The sequence below is a fragment of the Grammomys surdaster genome, unplaced genomic scaffold (assembly GCF_004785775.1).
Source record: "Grammomys surdaster isolate TR1022 unplaced genomic scaffold, NIH_TR_1.0 125974, whole genome shotgun sequence".
Lineage (NCBI taxonomy): Eukaryota > Metazoa > Chordata > Mammalia > Rodentia > Muridae > Grammomys > Grammomys surdaster.
The window spans coordinates 1,314,338-1,332,510 of NW_021620791.1; the positions used below are offsets into that span (position 1 = coordinate 1,314,338).

At 42.3% G+C, this 18,173-nt stretch overlaps 2 protein-coding genes across 9 annotated transcripts in view; one reads left to right on the top strand and one right to left on the bottom strand.

The window, feature by feature from the left end:
- The first annotated feature begins 3,506 nt into the window (after positions 1-3,506).
- On the top strand, positions 3,507-17,189 carry Rnf139 (ring finger protein 139). The gene is made up of 2 exons (XM_028753868.1): positions 3,507-3,698; positions 13,313-17,189. Exons 1-2 carry the CDS (start codon positions 3,518-3,520, stop codon positions 15,145-15,147), a joined length of 2,016 nt encoding a protein of 671 aa, XP_028609701.1. The 5' UTR covers positions 3,507-3,517; the 3' UTR covers positions 15,148-17,189.
- Tatdn1 (TatD DNase domain containing 1) overlaps positions 4,365-18,173 on the bottom strand; it is a 43,273-nt gene continuing 29,464 nt past the window's right edge. For 7 of the 8 annotated variants that reach the window (XM_028753876.1, XM_028753869.1, XM_028753872.1 and 4 more), the window contains one exon: positions 16,002-16,099. In XM_028753876.1, the coding sequence (XP_028609709.1) occupies positions 16,003-16,099 (97 nt within the window). In that variant the 3' untranslated portion in view covers position 16,002. Of the gene's footprint in view, positions 4,887-16,001; positions 16,100-18,173 lie in introns of those variants that run through there. The other variant, XM_028753874.1, reaches the window with a different exon arrangement.

Here is an 18,173-nt window from a genome sequence, read left to right on the forward strand (position 1 = left end):
CTCTCTCTCTCTCTCTCTCTCTCTCTCTCTCTCTCTCTCTCTCTCTCCAGTCTATAAATTGTTTTAGTTTGTTAACACAGGGTCTCACTATGTAGTCCCAACTGGCCTGAAACTCATGGAGATCGGTCTGCCTCCTAAGGGTGGCATGTGCCACCGCACTCAGCTTGTTTAATTTTTTTTTTTTTTTTTTGTAAAAGTAAAACATAAAGTTAGGTGGTGGTGCATGCCTTTAATCCCAGCACTCCAGAGACAGAGGCAGGAGAATCTTTGAGTTTGAGGCCTGGTCTACAGAGTGAGTTCCAGGACAGCCAGGGCTACACAGAGAAACCCTGTCTGGGAAGGCAGGGGGTGGTATGTAACATTTTCATTTCTCATCTTCATGTTCTTCTGTCTTTCAGATGAGCATGCTGAGAATTAGAAAGGTAAACTACCCAGACACAGAAGAGGCCGGCAAATGGTGAAGCACATACCAAGTGCTCAGCAAATGCCTACTGGAGGAACAACCCAATGTCAGGAAATGGAGACTCAACATTTACAACATTATTTATTTTCAATATTTTTGTGGTGGTGGTAATCACTCCCTAGCACATGCTAAGGAAGTGCTCTAACACACACACACACACACACACACACACACACACACACACACACACACACTCCAGCCTATAAATTATTTTAATTTGTTAACATAGGGTCTCACTATGTAGCCCCAACTGGCCTGAAACTCACGGAGATCGGTCTGCCACTGTGACCCCAGGTGTTTCCTTTGTTAACTACAAAAAGACTGTTTGGACTTACAAACCCAGAAAATGTCAATACTTGCATTTCAATGGGCATCTGAATTTTACTTTAAACAAAAGAGAGAAACCAAAAAAACAATCTAGAGACTATCATTTTAAAGCAATTTCCAAGGGTGTAGAAGTTATAGTACATATTGTAACTATCAGTTCTCACTCTTCTTCTGAAATTGGCATCATCCATTGGAAGGAAATAGAAAAAGACCTTGTTGGAAGGGACGGGGGAGGGAGGAGGCTCAAGTACTTGTTCCTGATTGCTCGCGGCACCTAAGGAAGCCAGGGTACACTAGCAAACTTCCTTTTTACAGCCCAGAGTCTTTATTTTTTTTCTTTGGTTGACATGGCTTGACTGATGGATAGCCCGAGAAAAGCTAATGTAAGTTTATTCTTTTTTTTTTTAAGATTTATTTATCTATTTAATGTTTATGAGTACGTTGTAGCTGTCTTCAGACACACCAGAAGAGGGCGTCAGATCCCATTACAGATGGTTGTGAGTCACCATGCGGCTGGTGGTAATTGGAAGAGCAGTCAGTGCTCTTAACCGCTGAGCCACCTCTCCAGCCTCTAATGTACGTTTTATGCATCCTACTTTTAAAGTACCTTTAGTTCCAGAACTTAGGAGGCTAACGCAGGTGGATGTATAGAAAGGGTTTGAGGCCAGCCTCATCTACAAAGCCAGGTCCACCGTAGCCTGAGCTACACAGAGACTCTGATTATTTTTGTTTTGTTTTAAAAAAGCAAGCTACTAACAGACGTTTGAATGATTAATGACAGACAAAAGGCTTTTGAATCATTAATGACAGTGTTATCTTTGAACACAGGTATTCTGTGTATATTGTTTTATGTGTCTGTGAATAGAGGCACCACTGGTCATAACCGACAAGAGAGATGCGTATTAGCTTGTACTTCCAGATCATATTTTTATTCTCTATTTTTGTATGATAATAATGCAATTCTCCCTCTCTTTGCTATCACATTTTTACTTTAGTGTTTCTGGACCCTCTTCTCAGTAATAGCTTCACTCTTTTGACTTGAACTACAGTCAGGGCATGATAAGAGAGGGCTGAGTAGCTAATTTAGTCCCTGAGGTTCCCTGTGTAAGATTGTGTCATTCTCTTACTAAGGTTGCTTTCCTTTGGGAATGTTGTCATAATCACAAGGGTAGTCCCCAGCTATGCAGTTTAGGAAAGTTACCCAGAGTTACTACAGAGTAGATCTGAAAAGGCAACCCTCTGATGGTATTACAATAAACAGAGAAAGGACAAGACAACGGGGGTCTTGAGTTAGATAAAACAGGTAGATCAATACCCATCGCAATAGTGGATGGAGAGGCTTTGGTAAAGAAAACCGTGGTCCACAGTGCCTCGTATACAGAGGGAAGAGGGGAAGGTCACCAAACAAAACTGCAGTAAAGGCACTGGGTGGAGGTGCAATCTTTCTACTACAAACACCTTCACCCAAAAGTGTTCTGTTACAGTATGATAATTTTATTTACAGACCTCCTCCCTGTGCGGGAGTGGGGTGGGATGGGGAGGGAGTTCCTACTTCTGGAGCCCTGCAGTACACTGGCATCAGCGCTTTGAGCTAGGAGCCCGTGTCAACCAGGCTTCCTGGTTTGCTCTTTTGTGTTCCTTAAACCAAAACAGCTAAGTCTACAGTTCAGCCTCTGACCTTACACTCTCCATTTGCTGGAGAAGGAGCAGAGAAACGACAGCCAGGCCAAACCAATTCCACTGATAGGCAAGAAAGTGCGGGTGGGTGGGTACGGGGAGAATGGTCTCATCTACTTTAAGGATTATCCGGGACAAGGATAAATCAAAGAACTCGGAGAGGTCTGGGTTCTTGCTCTTAAGTCAGGCTCCTAAGCCATTAATGTGTTCATGACCGTCCACAGGAACAGGAAGGGAGAAGTGTAAACAGATGCGAGTGTGCTTTTCTTGGCAACGCCTGGCAACTCAAGGCCAGTGCCAAGTCTGGCTGCGATCGTCCTGTGCAGCCTCGCAGGTTATTTCCCCTGCCATTCCTCAGACCTGGCCTCTGGGTGGGGAGAGGCAGGTAGGCAGGGCGGCGTCCTCCGGCCTTTTATCTCTCAAGCGGTATGAGGCAAGTTCACGGGACGCTCACTGGGCTCTACTAGACATCTAACACTGTCGGTGCGCAGGAGCCCAGCTGCCCACGCTCGCAGCACGCCAACGCTGAGGGGCAGCCACCCCGAGGCGCTCGGGAGCTGGGACGCGGCGGCCAGGCGACGCGAGCGCCACCCTGCGGCGAGGCGCGCCGAAGCGGGCGGGGACCATGGCAACGCACGAGGCTCGCTGCGCGCGCTGACGCTACGCGGCGCGCCGGATTGTGACGCAGCCGCGGCGCGGGCTCCGCGTTCTCGGGTGACCGCGGGCGCAGCCTCGGGGCCTCGCAACGGCAGCAACGGCCGAGGCAGGCGGGGTCAAGATGGTGGCTCCGCAGGCGGGGGAGGCGCTGGAGGGAGGAGGAGCCAGACCCTAGCCGGCCGGAAACACCGACGCCCCGAGGCCTCCCGGGAGCCGCTGCCGCCGCCCCCTGCTCCACCGAGGGACGCGAGCGGGCGGCGGGGCGGGCCGGGACACAGGACAGGAGGCGGGCGGGGGCGGAGCCACTCTCCTCCGCGCCCGCCCCGGCCGCGGCCCCGGGCCTCCCCCGCGCCGCCCTGCCCGGCCCGCCCAGCCCCGGTGTGGCAGCGGCTCATGGCGGCGGTGGGGCCCCCGCAGCAGCAGGTGCGGATGGCCCAGCAGCAGGTCTGGGCGGCGCTCGAAGTGGCGCTCCGGGTTCCCTGCCTCTACATCATCGACGCCATCTTCAACTCCTACTACGATTCCAGCCAAAGCCGGTTCTGCATCGGGCTTCAGATCTTTCTCCGGCTCCTCGGTAAGGACAGCGGGCTAGCCTGCGGGCCAAGGCGTGCCCTGCCCCGCGGCGGACGGGAACGACAGGGCACTGGTGGCACGCGGCTTGGGGAACCACGGTCTGATTCCTCAAAAGGGCCTTTTGGCGGGGTGCGGGGACTCGTGGTCCTCGTGCCAGCGTTGACAGCGGAGTGGTGCTGGCGGGTCTGGGTCCTGTTCAGTTGGCACCTGGATAGGGCAAGGAGAAAGCACGGCTGTGTGAGCATGCGACTGTCTCCCTGTTTCTCTTGGGGAATGACTGCTGGCTTACCGCGTCCTATGCGACAGCCCTGGAAAAACAACTGTCCAGGTCTCGCCGTGCGTGACCTTGGACTTGAGCCAAAGCTTGAGCCCCCCACCTTCCCCTTTTCACAATGCAGAGTATGTTGTCACTTCTGTGGCTTGGAGTCCACCGGCTCGTGAAGTGTTTGAGGTCAATGGACACACAAGCCATGAGACAGAGTTTTGAATGTCAGTCCTTGAAACCATTTCCAAAAGTCACCGAGAGGAAGGTTATACTTAAACCGAACCCTAAACTCTTTCTATGAGTAAATGATAAGGTGTTGAATGTGACTACAAAAACTTGCCTTCAGGGTGATGAGACATATGCAAGAGACCTAGGAAGATCAGTCTTCATTTCATATGGATTGAGAACTAAAAGTATTTCATATTTCACTTTCTGTTTCTCTCTGTACTACATCATCAGAGTGATAAACATATCTAAAGAGGCCTTCTTCTGATCATTACCGCTTGGCAGATTTTGTTAGGTGGGTTCTTGCCGTTGAAATGGTGGGGTTGTGGGTGGGTAGCTGGTAGCGAGGTCCTGACCAAAACCTTCAAAAGTACAAGCATCTGCTGCCTTATTCCCACAGAAAGGGAGTGTCAATAAAGATGCAGTTTTGTTCTTAGCAGTAAACAGTCTACATTTGTCTGCTATAAAGCATTTTCACAGGTTTTCCTAATCTGTCAGTCACTCCTCAAAGGTGGATAGTGTTATTCTTACTTTACAGGTGAAGGAATGAGGTTGTAGGAATTAAGTGTTTGGTTTTTGGTGCACAGCTGGTGTTTGCCAGAGCGTTAAAGACCCCTCTGATGCCAAGGATGCTTTACTTTCTTTCTCCCTCAGTGTTGAAACGCGGTACAGAGTGCTGTATTGACCAGCAGTGCTCACCTTAAAGTTAACAAGAAAAAAAAAAAGTGGGAGCAATAGTCTGCAAGCACAAGGCTTACGAGTAATGTGCTGGGGACACACGCTGGCCATTCTGCTTTTCTTTATTAAAGCCACTCCCACCATTCTCTGTAGTAAAGGAGTGCTGTGTGAGGGAAGTTGTCATCTCAGAGATAGTACATACAGCCACTGCCTCCAATGTCTGCCTGACGTAATAACTGCAGATTCTGGCAACTTTTGGGGGCCTGGGGGTTTAATGCGTTTCCTGTTGGAGTACTCAACACTAGGTAGATCCAAAGAAAGGAGTTTTCTTTAGTTAAGTCATTTATAGTAAAAACATTTAAGAAAGTAGTTATTTCCCCTGCCCACTCTTTGTACTTTATTTCCTCACAGAAGTTTTGTATTTGAGAATTTCAGTAAGAGCCGCTGGTGATCCATTTAATGGGTCTGTGGTTTTGTTTTCCCTACCTTTATAAAGACGGACAGTGATGGTATCATCAACATAAAAACACAACTCATCTCAGATGGGATAAAAGATAGCTTATTCAGAAACCAAATCTGAGTGACTGTGGCCCACGAACACTGATTGAAGTTACCCCAAATCCCATGTTCCAGCATGGTAACAGTTTGATAAAGTTAAGTAGGTGGATGAAAGCAAAGCCGAGGTTCCTGCTGTAGACCCAGCATGCTGTCTGATGGTACTCTACACCTCTGGCTGTTGGGAACTAAGGGTTTAAGTTAGTATATTCCAAAAGGTTTCTGTGTTAGTCACTGGTCTCACTATGACTTGGGCTAAAGATAGTCCAAGATAAATTGTAATTAGGCTCTGGACCTGCAGCATTCCAGCCTCTCCCAGCAGTGAGGCTGCAGTCACTCAGCCTTGCAGAGGTCTCCCTTTGAAGGTGCAGCTTCTTTTTCAGACGTTCACAACATCTTTATCATGGAGTTTAGCACAATAAATGAGTTAGGATAAAAACCCTTTAAAGCATTTGACTTTTCATGTGTTAGCTGTTCATATGGTCACTTTTCAAAAAAAATTTTTTTTTTTTTTTTTTGGTTTTTCGAGACAGGGTTTCTCTGTGTATCCCTGGCTGTCCTGGAACTCACTCTGTAGACCAGTCTGGCCTCGAACTCAGAAATCTGCCTGTCTCTGCCCCCCAAGTGCTGGGATTAAAGGCGTGCGCCACCACTGCCCGGCTCAAAAAATATTTTAATGCTTCAGTTAAGAGTATACTTTGTTACAGATATTTCATCCTTTTGAAGTCACCAAATATTTACTTGAAAAAAATTTATCTCAGAATATTGAGCCAGGTTTTACAAGAAAAATTGATCTCTAAATTCATCATCTAAAGATTCCCTAAATTGTAGTAGAATAGTTGTGCTAATTTTTTTTGTTTGTAAGAGTAAAAACTGTAGAAAGTTTTGTGACTTAAAGACACCTTAAATGAAAGTAGTAACATGTATGTGCATGAAAGACGTGAGTGGAGACTAGTTGGGGACTTGGCATTGCTGAAGCCATGTACCTCAGGACTTGCCCAGCACCTTTTGAACCATTGTAATTGGACGTGTTAGTGTCTGCAGCATTCTCCCTCTGACTACAGAATGGTTCAACAACTGCACTTTCATCTGATGTCAGACCAGTTTGAGATTTTAAAAGGTCAGAAAGTAAAGCCTTTCCCTTTAGTGATACAAAGAAAACCATAAGCAATATGTACAATGTTTGGGAACATAAAACTATTTCTTCGGTAGTATTAAGATAGTAAATGAAGCTCATCCCACAACAGCATAATGCCAAATTAGTAAATTTAAAGACAGAAGATGCAAGCATAGAAACGTGTTTTAATAGCATTACTCATATGGTGGCAGTTGATTGAAGTGGCAAAGGATTCTCTAACTGTAAAGGAAAACTGAGAAATTACAAAGGACAATAAAATGAGTATTTAAAAATAAAAAACCTTCTTTATTCAAAATCTTTTACAAATGACAAATTGAGGGGAAAATGTTTATATCACATATGCTAAATCCTTTAGTAGTGTTGTGTTTTTTCAAAGATTTTATTTACTTATTTTATATACATGATGAGTACGCTATAGCTGTTTTCAGACACACCAGAAGAGAGCATCAGATTCCATTACAGATGGTTGTGAGCCACCATGTGGTTTCTGGGAATTGAACTCAGGCCCTCTGGAAGAGCAGTCAGTGCTCTTAACCACTGAGCCATCTTTCCAGCCCAATTCTAAGTTCTTTAGACTTAAATTTAGGCTTATGCTTCCATAGTATAAACTTCAGGTGGCTTGTAAAGAAAAGTAGTTCCTAGCCTCATTGTTAATGAAAGAAATAGTTTATCTGTTAGATCAGTGGAAAATGCAAAGTGCGATTTAAAAGTATTTGGCAAAGGTGTTTACCTATTTGAAATAGGTAAATTTATATAATTTGGCAAGCCATTACTTCTGTATAAACCATTGGCTTTATCCACAGGTACTGATTATTGATTGAGGTAGGGCCTCATGTAGCCTGTGCTGACCCCAAATTGAAGATGACCTTGAACTTTTGATTCTCTTGGCTCTACCTCAGTACTGATGAAATTATAAGGTTGTACCTCTGTAGCTGGTTTTATAAGATGTCAGGGACTGAACTCAGCTGGCAAACGTGCTAGGTAGGAAAGTATTCTTGCCACCTGAGCTGTATCTCTAGCCATCAAGTGACATTTACTGTATACCTTTTGGTTCACAATTCTAGTTGTGAGGACTTAGAGGTTACCACATTATGAGCAAGGATTATAGCACTATTGAAAATAACAAAACAGCACATTTAAGACTTACTCTAAATGTGTTAGTTGGGAATCTCTTCACTGTAAAAGAATTGAGAATTTTCTTTGATCTTGAATGAGATCATCCATTCAGTGGAAAAGTGTGGGAAACCCTGTGGTGTGAGAAAGCCAGAATGAAGCAGCAGTAGTGATGTCTGGCAGGGGAAGAGACCGAGGCTCCTCAGCAGTAGGTCTGTTGACATTTAGAACAGCATAAACCTAGGAATGGGGCACTATTTACAAAGTACCATTGCTGGCCTTTTTCTCGTCTACGTACCTTCTGCCAGTAACACCTGTCTATGTAACACACACTTCAGTTGTCACTGCCGTTCCGACAGTAGATACTGTCAAGCGTTCCCAAGGAGCGAGGAATCTAATCCTGGTGGGGAACCATGGGGATGGACAAATAGACTAGAAATAGAAACGACACAGCTCAGAAATAGAGAAGGATAGTGGAAACTTGGTAGAATTGAATTGAGGTTCATAGAAGTAAATATGAAGTATTTAGTGATATTTACTTAATATGGAAAAATTACTGGTTCCCTTCCTCTTTGAATAATCATGAATAACCAATTTATAGAAAGATTATAAATTGAATCTTTAGGATTAAAAACCTTATAATAAATCAGCATCTAAAAAACCAAAAGACTGGATGTAAACCTGGGTATTACTTATGACCAACAAATAATTTGTTATTAATTGTACACAAATAGGAAAAGCTTCCCAACACCATATCGTATTAGTCATTGTGTTGGGACAGAATACCTAAGATTAACTTGTAGTAGGAAAGGTCTGTTTTGACTCCTAGGTTCAGAGGGTTCAGTCTATGACACTAGGTTAATTGAGTTCTGGGCCCGTGGAGAAGCGGAGCATTGTGACCAAAGGTCATGGCAGAGGAAGTTGTTGCTTGTCTTATGGCAGACAGGAAGCACAAAGAGGCAGGAAGGAGCAAGAAAGGCTATCCCTTTAAAGGCATCCCTTTCAAAAGCTCACTGTCCCCACTCCCACCTCCACCCCTGCAAGTGGCCTGCTACCTTCAGCTAGGTCCATCCCTTCCATTTAGCAGAGAATTCATTCGTGGGTTAACGCATTGTTGGAATTAGAACTCTAATGATCCAGTTGTCTCTCACTACCTGCCAGGGACTAGGTCCTCAACATAGCCTTTTGTAAGGACACTTGTCCAAACCGTAAGAAATGGACAGAAGGTAAAGAGGCCTCCACAGAAGAACCCTGAGTGGTCCATAGAAATGGAAGGATTCTTTAATCAGTAGTCAGGAAAAACTTTAAGTGTAAGTTAGGATTTGAAGAGTAGCTATTCTGATTACATTGTTACATTGTTCATAGAAATCCTTATAAGTATTAATATATGTAAAAAAGTAATATGGGGAAAATCATGCTGGACCTCTACCTTATATTTATAAATCAGTTCTAAATAAACTAATGCTGAATGTAGAACTCATGCAGAAATGTCCTCAGAAATACATAAAAGTTATAAAATATTGATAGAGATCTAATATTAAAAACCTAAAACCTCAAAGGGCACGCTGTCTATATGTCTCTGTATGAGTGTATATTTAATCAGTGATCAGAATGTATGAGAAATTAGAGCTGATCTTCCTCTTTGGTGCCAATAAGACAATGTGATGATAAAGAAAAATGATGGGGTGTATGTGTCTGTATGAGTCCCTATCCCCCCACCCCCATTCAGTCCAGAGTGTTTCACCTCTGGTCAAGTTTTCTGACCCATTCTTTGTGTCCCTTCATTGCTAGAATGCAGACAGAATCTGGGAAATGTCTATTTGTCCATTTATTCCAAGGACATAGACGGAAGGAAGAGGTAGGTGTATAGGGCATAGTGCGGTGAAGGGGAGGACTGAGGAGTGAGTGTCTGTGCCCTGTCAGGTTTTGAGCCTCTGGTTTCTGGAGCCATCAGAATTCAGTCCTGCTGGGGTTTTGTTGCTTCGTTGTGTGGGCACTGTTGGTTAAATGGTCACCTCTGGCTTAGCTATTCAACCTTTGTGTCTCTCCTACCAAAAGGGTAGGAATGGGACCAGAACTTTCAGGGCTCTGACCATCTTTTGGCTGTTGTTTCTATAACAATCAGTCTCCATCCTAAGGATATTAACTGTCATTCACTGCATTCCTAAACAAGAGTCTTGTCACTATGGATTCCAAGCTTTTAGATGTTGAAAGTTTGGAATCTGGACAAGGACTAGACATACAGATGGTGAAGACAGAGCAACAGAACTCAAATAATTATACCTTACCTCGTTTGTTTGTTTGTTTGTTTGTTTTCCAGACAGGGTTTCTCTGTGTAACCCTGGCTGTCAGTAGAACTCACTCTGTAGACCAGGCTGGCCTCGAACTCAGAAATCCACCTGCCTCTGCCTCCCAAGTGCTGGGATTAAAAGCGTGCACCACCACTGCCTGGCACCTTACCTCTTTAGACCTGGGTTTAGTAGTGCATGCCTTTAGTCCCAGCTCTCTGAAAGCAGAGATAGGCAGATTTCTGTGGGTTCAAGGACACCTAGAGCTCTGAGAAGAGAGACCTGTCTCCAAAAACCCAAACCACCACCACTTCGGGGCTTGGCTTTTAAAATCCATATTCACATATGGTAATGAAATCATACTTGTTAAAATTTAATTTCATGAATAAAACAAGCTAGGATATCATTCTTGCTGTTGTTTTGTTTTACCTAAAGTGAAAGTTTGATAGAATTTTGTTGTTTTGAGGTAGGGTCTCACACAGCCCAGCATGGCACTTATGCCTTAGTCCCGGGCTTGGATTATAGGTAAGTGCCATAATGCCAAGCTTAGGAAGCGTTTCTCTCTGGTATAATTTGTCAAGTATGCTAACAGATTAACATCATTTCACAGTACCTTTTTTCCCTGAATTTCATTACTTAGGACTCTATTTGAAATAAGGGAGTAATGTCTTTTATTACTGTTTCTTTGCCAGTTTTTGAATGCTTTAAAGTTACTTAGGGATCTGAAGAGGTGTAAATGCTATTTTATTTCCTTCTAAATTTTAGTCATAGTTTGCAGAAGAGTTAGGAATGAATAGACTTTAAAGAGTTTGCACTCTGTTGGGACACACCTTTAATCTTAGCCTTCTGGGGACAGGGAGGAGGGCACAAGTGGAAGGCTAGTTTGGATTACATACATAGCAAGTCCCTGTCTCCCAAAACAGAGTTGATGCCGTAGAGTGTAAAGTGAAAGGAAGTGGTGTATTCCTTCCTTTCCTGCTACTACTTTTTGGATTTGGAAGTCTAACTGAAAGTCCTGAACTCTTTGGTGCATTCAGTTCACATATGAATTCAAAGTTCCTGAATAGATTTTGATACTTGGTTCTTTTTCTGCCTTGAGAACTTACAACATTCCAAATTATTCTGGAGTCTAGGACTGAAATTCCCAGGTTGTAGTTTAATTCAATTTTCTTTCTGTGTCCAAAGGTGTTGTTTTAATAGAAAGCAGGCCCCTTATAAGCCCTAATAAAAACTACCCCTGGGTTTTCTTGGACCCTTAAGATGGACCCTAAGAAAAAAACCTCATGTCTCAGCTGTGGAATGCAAAGAAACCTGAACAGTGGTTCCCAAAGATCACCAGAAAGGACATTTACTTTGGAGACTTATTAGTTTGGGAGTTGTTTTTTTTGTTTGTTTTTTTTTTTTCCTGTAAAGTGAGAGTTGGTTCTCCCCATATTCCTCCATAAGTACATGGTTATAAAAGATCTGTCTATAGCTTTTGTGTGGGAATTACAAGTGTATGCTACTTTTGGAGTGTTTACTGATTTTACACTGAGAATGTAGTTTTCCTTAGGGAATAGTAGTGTGAAGCTAGCGGTGATGGCCTGTGCCTACAGTCCAGCAGTAAGAGGCTGAGGCAGGTACAGGTTTGGGGCCAGCTTGAGTATTTAGAAAGTGAGGTCCTGATTTGAATGGAGGGAAGGAAGAATCAGATCACTTGTTGGACCATATCCAGACTCAGAGGTTACAGTGGCAGTACCTGCTCTCTCCTACCATTTCCCAGCTGGTTCATTTGGTACATACATATAGCAGATGGCATTTGGTTTTGTACAGCATTCCTAATAGCCAACACATGCCTCTACTTGTGTGTATAACTAAGATTCAGAGAAAAAGTTATTAGGTTTAAAAAAAAAAAACTTTTATAAGGTCAGCTAAGGTCATGATGGTGAGGACTGATACTCTGAATAGCAAGTTGCCACTCAGCATTTTGGTCCTTGCTTTACTTTCTCTCCTTTAAGTGCCATAAAATAGAACTCAACTTAGAAGATGAGTTAGGCTTGGAGTATTTCCATGTAGAAAAAGCTAGATAGCATCTGGGTATCTTGCACGCTAAGTAGTACTGTTTTCCTTTTCCAGAAATAATGCTCCAAGCAGTCTCATTTTCTGGTAGATCTTACTTAGATTTCCAGATGTGGTTTTTTTTGGTTTGTTTTTGTTTTTCACAAAGGACCTGGTGTTTAGGCACAGGATAATCCCTTAAAGGAACTCCTTTTTAAACTGTGCGCAGGCTGTGAAATACAGCATTCTTCTTTGTGTCACACTGAAGGGAAAGCTACTCAAGTGTTTTTGGCTTCTTAGCTGTCTCTCACTTTCCTAGGTTCCTTACTCAGGTTGTATTTTGTGATCATTTTTAAGCATAATACATAGGGTACTGAGACACTGCTCCAATAACCTTTCTTTGTATAAAGCATTGTGCAACCCATTGATTTATACTGCAGGGACAGAACTATGTAATGGGGTGATAGATAACTAGATAATTCCAAACTTCAGCATCAGGTAGTATGTATGTACATAGGTATGTCATAAGTTCTGTAGGTATGCTGGATGAACAGCATATGCTGGATGGCACTTGATAGCGATCATCAGACCATTTACAGGACTTACACATGGAATAATGGGAATGATGCTTAGAGCCAGCCTTCTTTTGAAACATGGTTTGGTTTTCTGAGTGTTACTTTTGTTATCTGAAGATGTGATTCAATTTGTAGGAAAAGGGAACTTGATTTGTGTTGGGGGCCTGAGTTGGGATCCTTAGAGAATATGCATATCTAAAAAAGAATCTGCTGAGCTCAGCTGGAAGAAGAGGAGGTAATAGGGTGAAGTTTAAAACTTCCCCTTGTCTAAAGAACACTTGATGAAAGGATTCTGAAACCAAGTAGGAACAGGCCTTTCAGTCTAGTAATTTTCATTCTGAATGGCCTTATTATTTTGGTGGTATTACATTAACTTTTTAATGATTATGAAATTATATAGGAAGTATTCTTTTGAGTCTAAAAACTTAATCAAAAGGTGCATGTATATCATTACAGTTTTGTCCTGAAGATAATTTAGTAATCTCATGTATGGATGTATATATACCATGACAAGCAGAATTACTTTAGAAACCAGAAAATAAGGGGCCAAGGTTTTAAAAATGTGTTTAGTTGGTCTGGTTTAGAACTCTGACTTCTCAAATCTTTACTGCCCTGTAAACCTAAGTTGTCTTGAGGTTTACAACTACAAAAATAGCATAATAAAGGAAGAAAGTTGTAATTGCTAGTTTAAAAACATGCTTACAAAATTTCATTTGCATACCTTTTCTCTCTTTTCCTTAGGTATAGTTGTATCCAGTGTTGTTCTGATCTTGTCACAGCGGTCACTTTTCAAGTTTTACATGTACAGCTCAGCCTTTCTGTTAGCTGCAACTTCAGTGTTGGTGAATTACTATGCTGCTTTGCACATTGACTTCTATGGTGCCTACAACACGTCAGCGTTTGGAATCGAGTTGCTTCCTCGGAAAGGGCCCTCACTGTGGATGGCACTCATTGTTCTGCAGCTAACCTTTGGAATTGGATATGTCACACTGCTCCAGATTCAGTCCATCTATTCACAGTTAATTATTTTGAATATCTTGGTTCCTGTAATCGGCTTAATCACAGAGCTACCATTACACATCAGAGAGACATTAGTTTTCATGTCTTCCTTGATTCTCATATTTAACACAGTGCTTGTCTTGGCAGTGAAACTTAAGTGGTTTTATTATTCTACTCGGTATGTTTACTTGTTAGTGAGGCATATGTACCGAATTTATGGATTACAGTTGCTGATGGAGGACACATGGAAGAGGATTCGTTTCCCAGACATACTTCGGGTCTTCTGGCTAACAAGAATTACAGCTCAGGCTACAGTGTTAATGTACATTTTAAGGATGGCAAATGAAACTGAGTCCTTTTTTATTTCTTGGGATGATTTCTGGGACGTCATTTGCAATCTAATAATTAGTGGGTGCGATTCTACACTAACTGTACTAGGCATGAGTGCTGTAATTTCTTCAATAGCCCATTATTTGGGCCTTGGAATATTGGCCTTTATTGGATCAACTGAAGAAGATGACAGGCGACTTGGCTTTGTAGCACCTGTTTTATTTTTCATTTTGGCTCTTCAGACTGGTTTAAGTGGGCTGAGACCTGAAGAGAGACTTATTCGCTTAAGTAGAAACATGTGCCTTTTATTAACTGCAGTCCTGCATTTCATCCATGGAATGACAGACCCCGTATTAATGTCTCTCAGTGCCTCCCACGTGTCATCTTTCCATAGACATTTCCCCGTGCTGTTTGTCTCTGCTTGCCTATTCATCCTTCCTGTCTTACTCAGTTATGTTCTTTGGCATCACTATGCACTAAATACATGGCTGTTTGCAGTTACAGCCTTCTGTGTGGAACTCTGCTTGAAAGTGATAGTCTCCCTCACCGTCTACACGCTGTTCATGATTGACGGCTACTATAATGTCCTCTGGGAGAAGCTTGATGACTACGTCTACTGTGTTCGCTCGACAGGCAATATAATTGAATTTATATTTGGAGTAGTAATGTTTGGGAATGGGGCCTATACCATGATGTTTGAGTCAGGAAGTAAAATTCGGGCTTGTATGATGTGCCTACATGCATATTTTAACATCTACTTACAAGTAAAAAATGGCTGGAAGACATTCATGAATCGTAGAACTGCTGTTAAGAAAATCAATTCACTTCCTGAAATAAAAGGGAGCCACTTGCAAGAGATAGACGATGTATGTGCGATCTGCTATCACGAGTTTACAACGTCTGCCCGCATTACGCCGTGTAACCATTATTTCCATGCACTCTGTCTTCGGAAATGGCTGTACATTCAAGACACTTGTCCAATGTGCCATCAGAAAGTGTACATCGAAGATGATATCAAGGATAACTCAAATGTATCTAACAACAATGGATTTATTGCACCCAATGAAAATCCAAACCCAGAGGAAGCTTTAAGAGAAGATGCTGCTGGATCTGACCGAGAATTGAACGAGGATGACAGTACAGACTGTGATGATGATACTCAGAGAGAAAGAAACGGGGGGATTCAGCACACAGGCGCAGCAGCAGCAGCAGCAGCAGCAGCAGAATTTAATGATGACACTGATTAAAGTAGCATTTACTAATCATTGAGGTATTTGTTTAAAATTCAGTTCATCCAAAATGGAGTAATATGCTTCACGTCAGTGTGTAACCAAGCACAAAAACAGTATCGATGTTGAAACTGTGAATGCTTTTCCGTTTACTGTGATGTGCTACTGTAAATATACCTCTTTAATTACTTCTGGTCTCTTTGGTGACCTATTTAAATTTGTGTACATTATTGTACATAGAATAAAATGTTTTCACGTTTTTATGACAAAATTTGAACAAATAACTTCTTAATAGAGATAATGATCATACGGTGCGTCAACTGTGCCAAAGATTCCTCCATGAAGTTGGAATATATGTAATGCTGGACTCTAGCTTTTCCTTAAAGTGAATGGAAAATGAAGATGCAGAATAAAGGAAGTTAGTGTAAGAGACAGGGAGATAACATAATCTTGAGTAGAAAGGCTGTAAAATGTTTTTAAAACTAAGGCAAGATAATCTGCTAGAAGCAACTGAGAAACAGTGCAGCTTAGAGCTAGGTTCAAAAGTCACAAATCAGGGACAGAATTGAGAAATAGGCTTGTTATCAACTAAACTTTGATATAAACCAGGACATGCTGTCTAAGTCTTAGGTAGAAGCATCACTGTGTTTGCAGTGAGAGCATAAAACTGTCCTTTCAGACTTCTGATGAGATTACACAATAAAAAGGTTTTCATTGTTAACTAAGGCATTGCAGAGCCTAAACAGTGCTGATCTGACTTGATGGGTAGGAGAGAGGTGGAATATATAGTGCTACCTCTTTAGATTACTACTGGAAAGATTTCTTTAATAAAGTCTTAGTATGAAATTCCACATCATAAAAAGAAAACACAAATCAGGAAAAAAATATTTTAATGGTGTTGTTATATAGCGTGTTGGCTAATTCCAGTGGATCTTCTTCTCTTACTGATGACATTATCTCCAGTATTTGACTAAAACAAAAAACAAGGCATCAGCTTACTTTGAATATATTGTTAGAGGTATATAGTCACCTTTCCTATGTGAGAGAAGATCTTATACTAGTACCTCTTCTAGGGAGGTTTAAGAGTTACAAAAGTTGTCAGTAATACCCGTAGGAAAGCATAACCAATTACTGTCAATGAGAAGACTCTGGACTTAACTTGAATATAAAGCTATAGGGTCATGTAAGTGCAGCACTAATGGAACTGTCCGGGAGGGTAGGCGTCCTTTTAAAACTCTAGGTCATAGCACATTTGTTCTGGATCATGAACATCTTAAAGGGAAATGTATACTGCACGTAAAACAGGCTTAAGTAAGCACCTTTCTACTTTGGATTTAGTTTTATTTATATTTATTTGTTTTACTATTACTAGTATAACTATATAAATATTTATATTATATGTAATATTAATAAAATGATTGTTTTGGGGAGAATAGGACCAAAAATTTGAAAGGCACTGCTTATTGACCTAGTCTCTATCGGGCAGCAAGGAATGTTTGTGTGCACGCTAAATACATGACAGTATAGAGGGAGTGGCTCTAGACTTGTACTCAGAGCAGAGAGAAGAGCCCAGAGGCTCCTCTTTCTCTGCTCAAAATGATCAACAGCAGTGGGTTCCTAGCAGTACTATCTGTTTTTATACATGGATTAGAAAGTTGTAGTTCAAGTTCAACCTTTAAATGTTCTTTGTCATGAGCTTTTTGTTCTCTTTATGAGGATCCTAACTGAATATCCAAAATAAATAGAAATGGGGATTTACGATTAGCTGGATCTTAGAAGTCGTCCTCAGTGTGACACAGACATTCAAATGTAGTTTGTGCAGTGAACTCAGACTGCATTTGTAAGTAAAGCTGCTGCTGACAGAAGGGTAGCCAAGGGCATGGCTGCTCTGCTGAGACTTGGGCAGCAGAATCATTTACTATTCAGACTTGTTGACGTCACCGGCGCTTGGTAAAGCACTCTGTTTAGTAAGCCAACCCAGCAACCTGGGCAGCCCTTTTTTATTGAGTGGATTTTTCTGTACTTTCAGGAATAAAGCTGCAGTTAAATTTTTAAGTATAGCACTCTGAGGTATTGTGACACTTCAGCTTGTTTTATTTTTTCCAATTTGTGTGTGTGTGAGTGTGTGTGTGTACATGTATACACATGTACATACATGAGCACAGGGACCAGAAGAATCAGATTCCCCTGGAGCTGGAGTTATAAGTGGTTGTGAGCTACCCGATATATGTGGTGGTGGGAACACAACTTGGGTTCTCTCCAAGTGCCCTTCGTCTCTAAGCCATCTCTCTAGCTCCTACTGTGAGATCTTTATACTAGGTACAGAATTAAATAAAGTCTTTTTTTTTTTTTCCGAGACAGGGTTTCTCTGTATAGCCCTGGCTGTCCTGGAACTCATTCTGTAGACCAGGCTGGCCTCGAACTCAGAAATCCACCTGCCTCCGCCTCCCAAGTGCTGGGATTAAAGGCATGCGCTATTAAATAAAGTCTTAAAGTCTCTTCATCTCTTGAAAAAAAGTGGACATAGACATGGTGACTATGAAGACTAACCCTATCACTTGAGAGACAGAAGGAGAGGTTAGGGATTCAAGGTCACCTAGTGCTATACAGCAGCCTGTAAGCTGCTTGGGCTACAGGAGACCCTGGCTCAAACAAAAATCACGATTCTCTTGCTTTTAGTCTCTTGAGGTCATGATGAAATCTATACTAGTAAGGCTGGCAAACAAGAGCCCCAAGGATCTGGTCTCACTTTGCTGTCCCAGATTTCTCCTCCACTCACCTCATCCTACTTTCTGCTACACTAAGTACATTGTTTCCCTGATACTGCTGAGCTCTTCTACGAGCTGCATTTGCTCAAGGTGTTTGTCTTCATCTGACCTGACTCCCAGTCACGCTTAGTGAACAGTTAAAATTCTACACTGGCAGAGTGCTCCTAGTGCACTCTGGGCAGACACTTGCTAACTCCAAGGTCCCAGTCTAGAGTGACACTCTGAAGCAGCTTATTGTCGTAGACTGTATCTGCTTGGCTGCTCCAGGGAGCAGAG

Excerpts from the sequence above, each read along its gene's own strand:
- Rnf139 (XM_028753868.1), top strand. The coding sequence starts at position 3,518 with ATGGCGGCGGTGGGGCCCCCGCAGCAGCAGGTGCGGATGGCCCAGCAG. Across the intron at positions 3,699-13,312 it reads GATCTTTCTCCGGCTCCTCG|GTATAGTTGTATCCAGTGTT; the intron begins GTAAGGACAGCG and ends TCTTTTCCTTAG.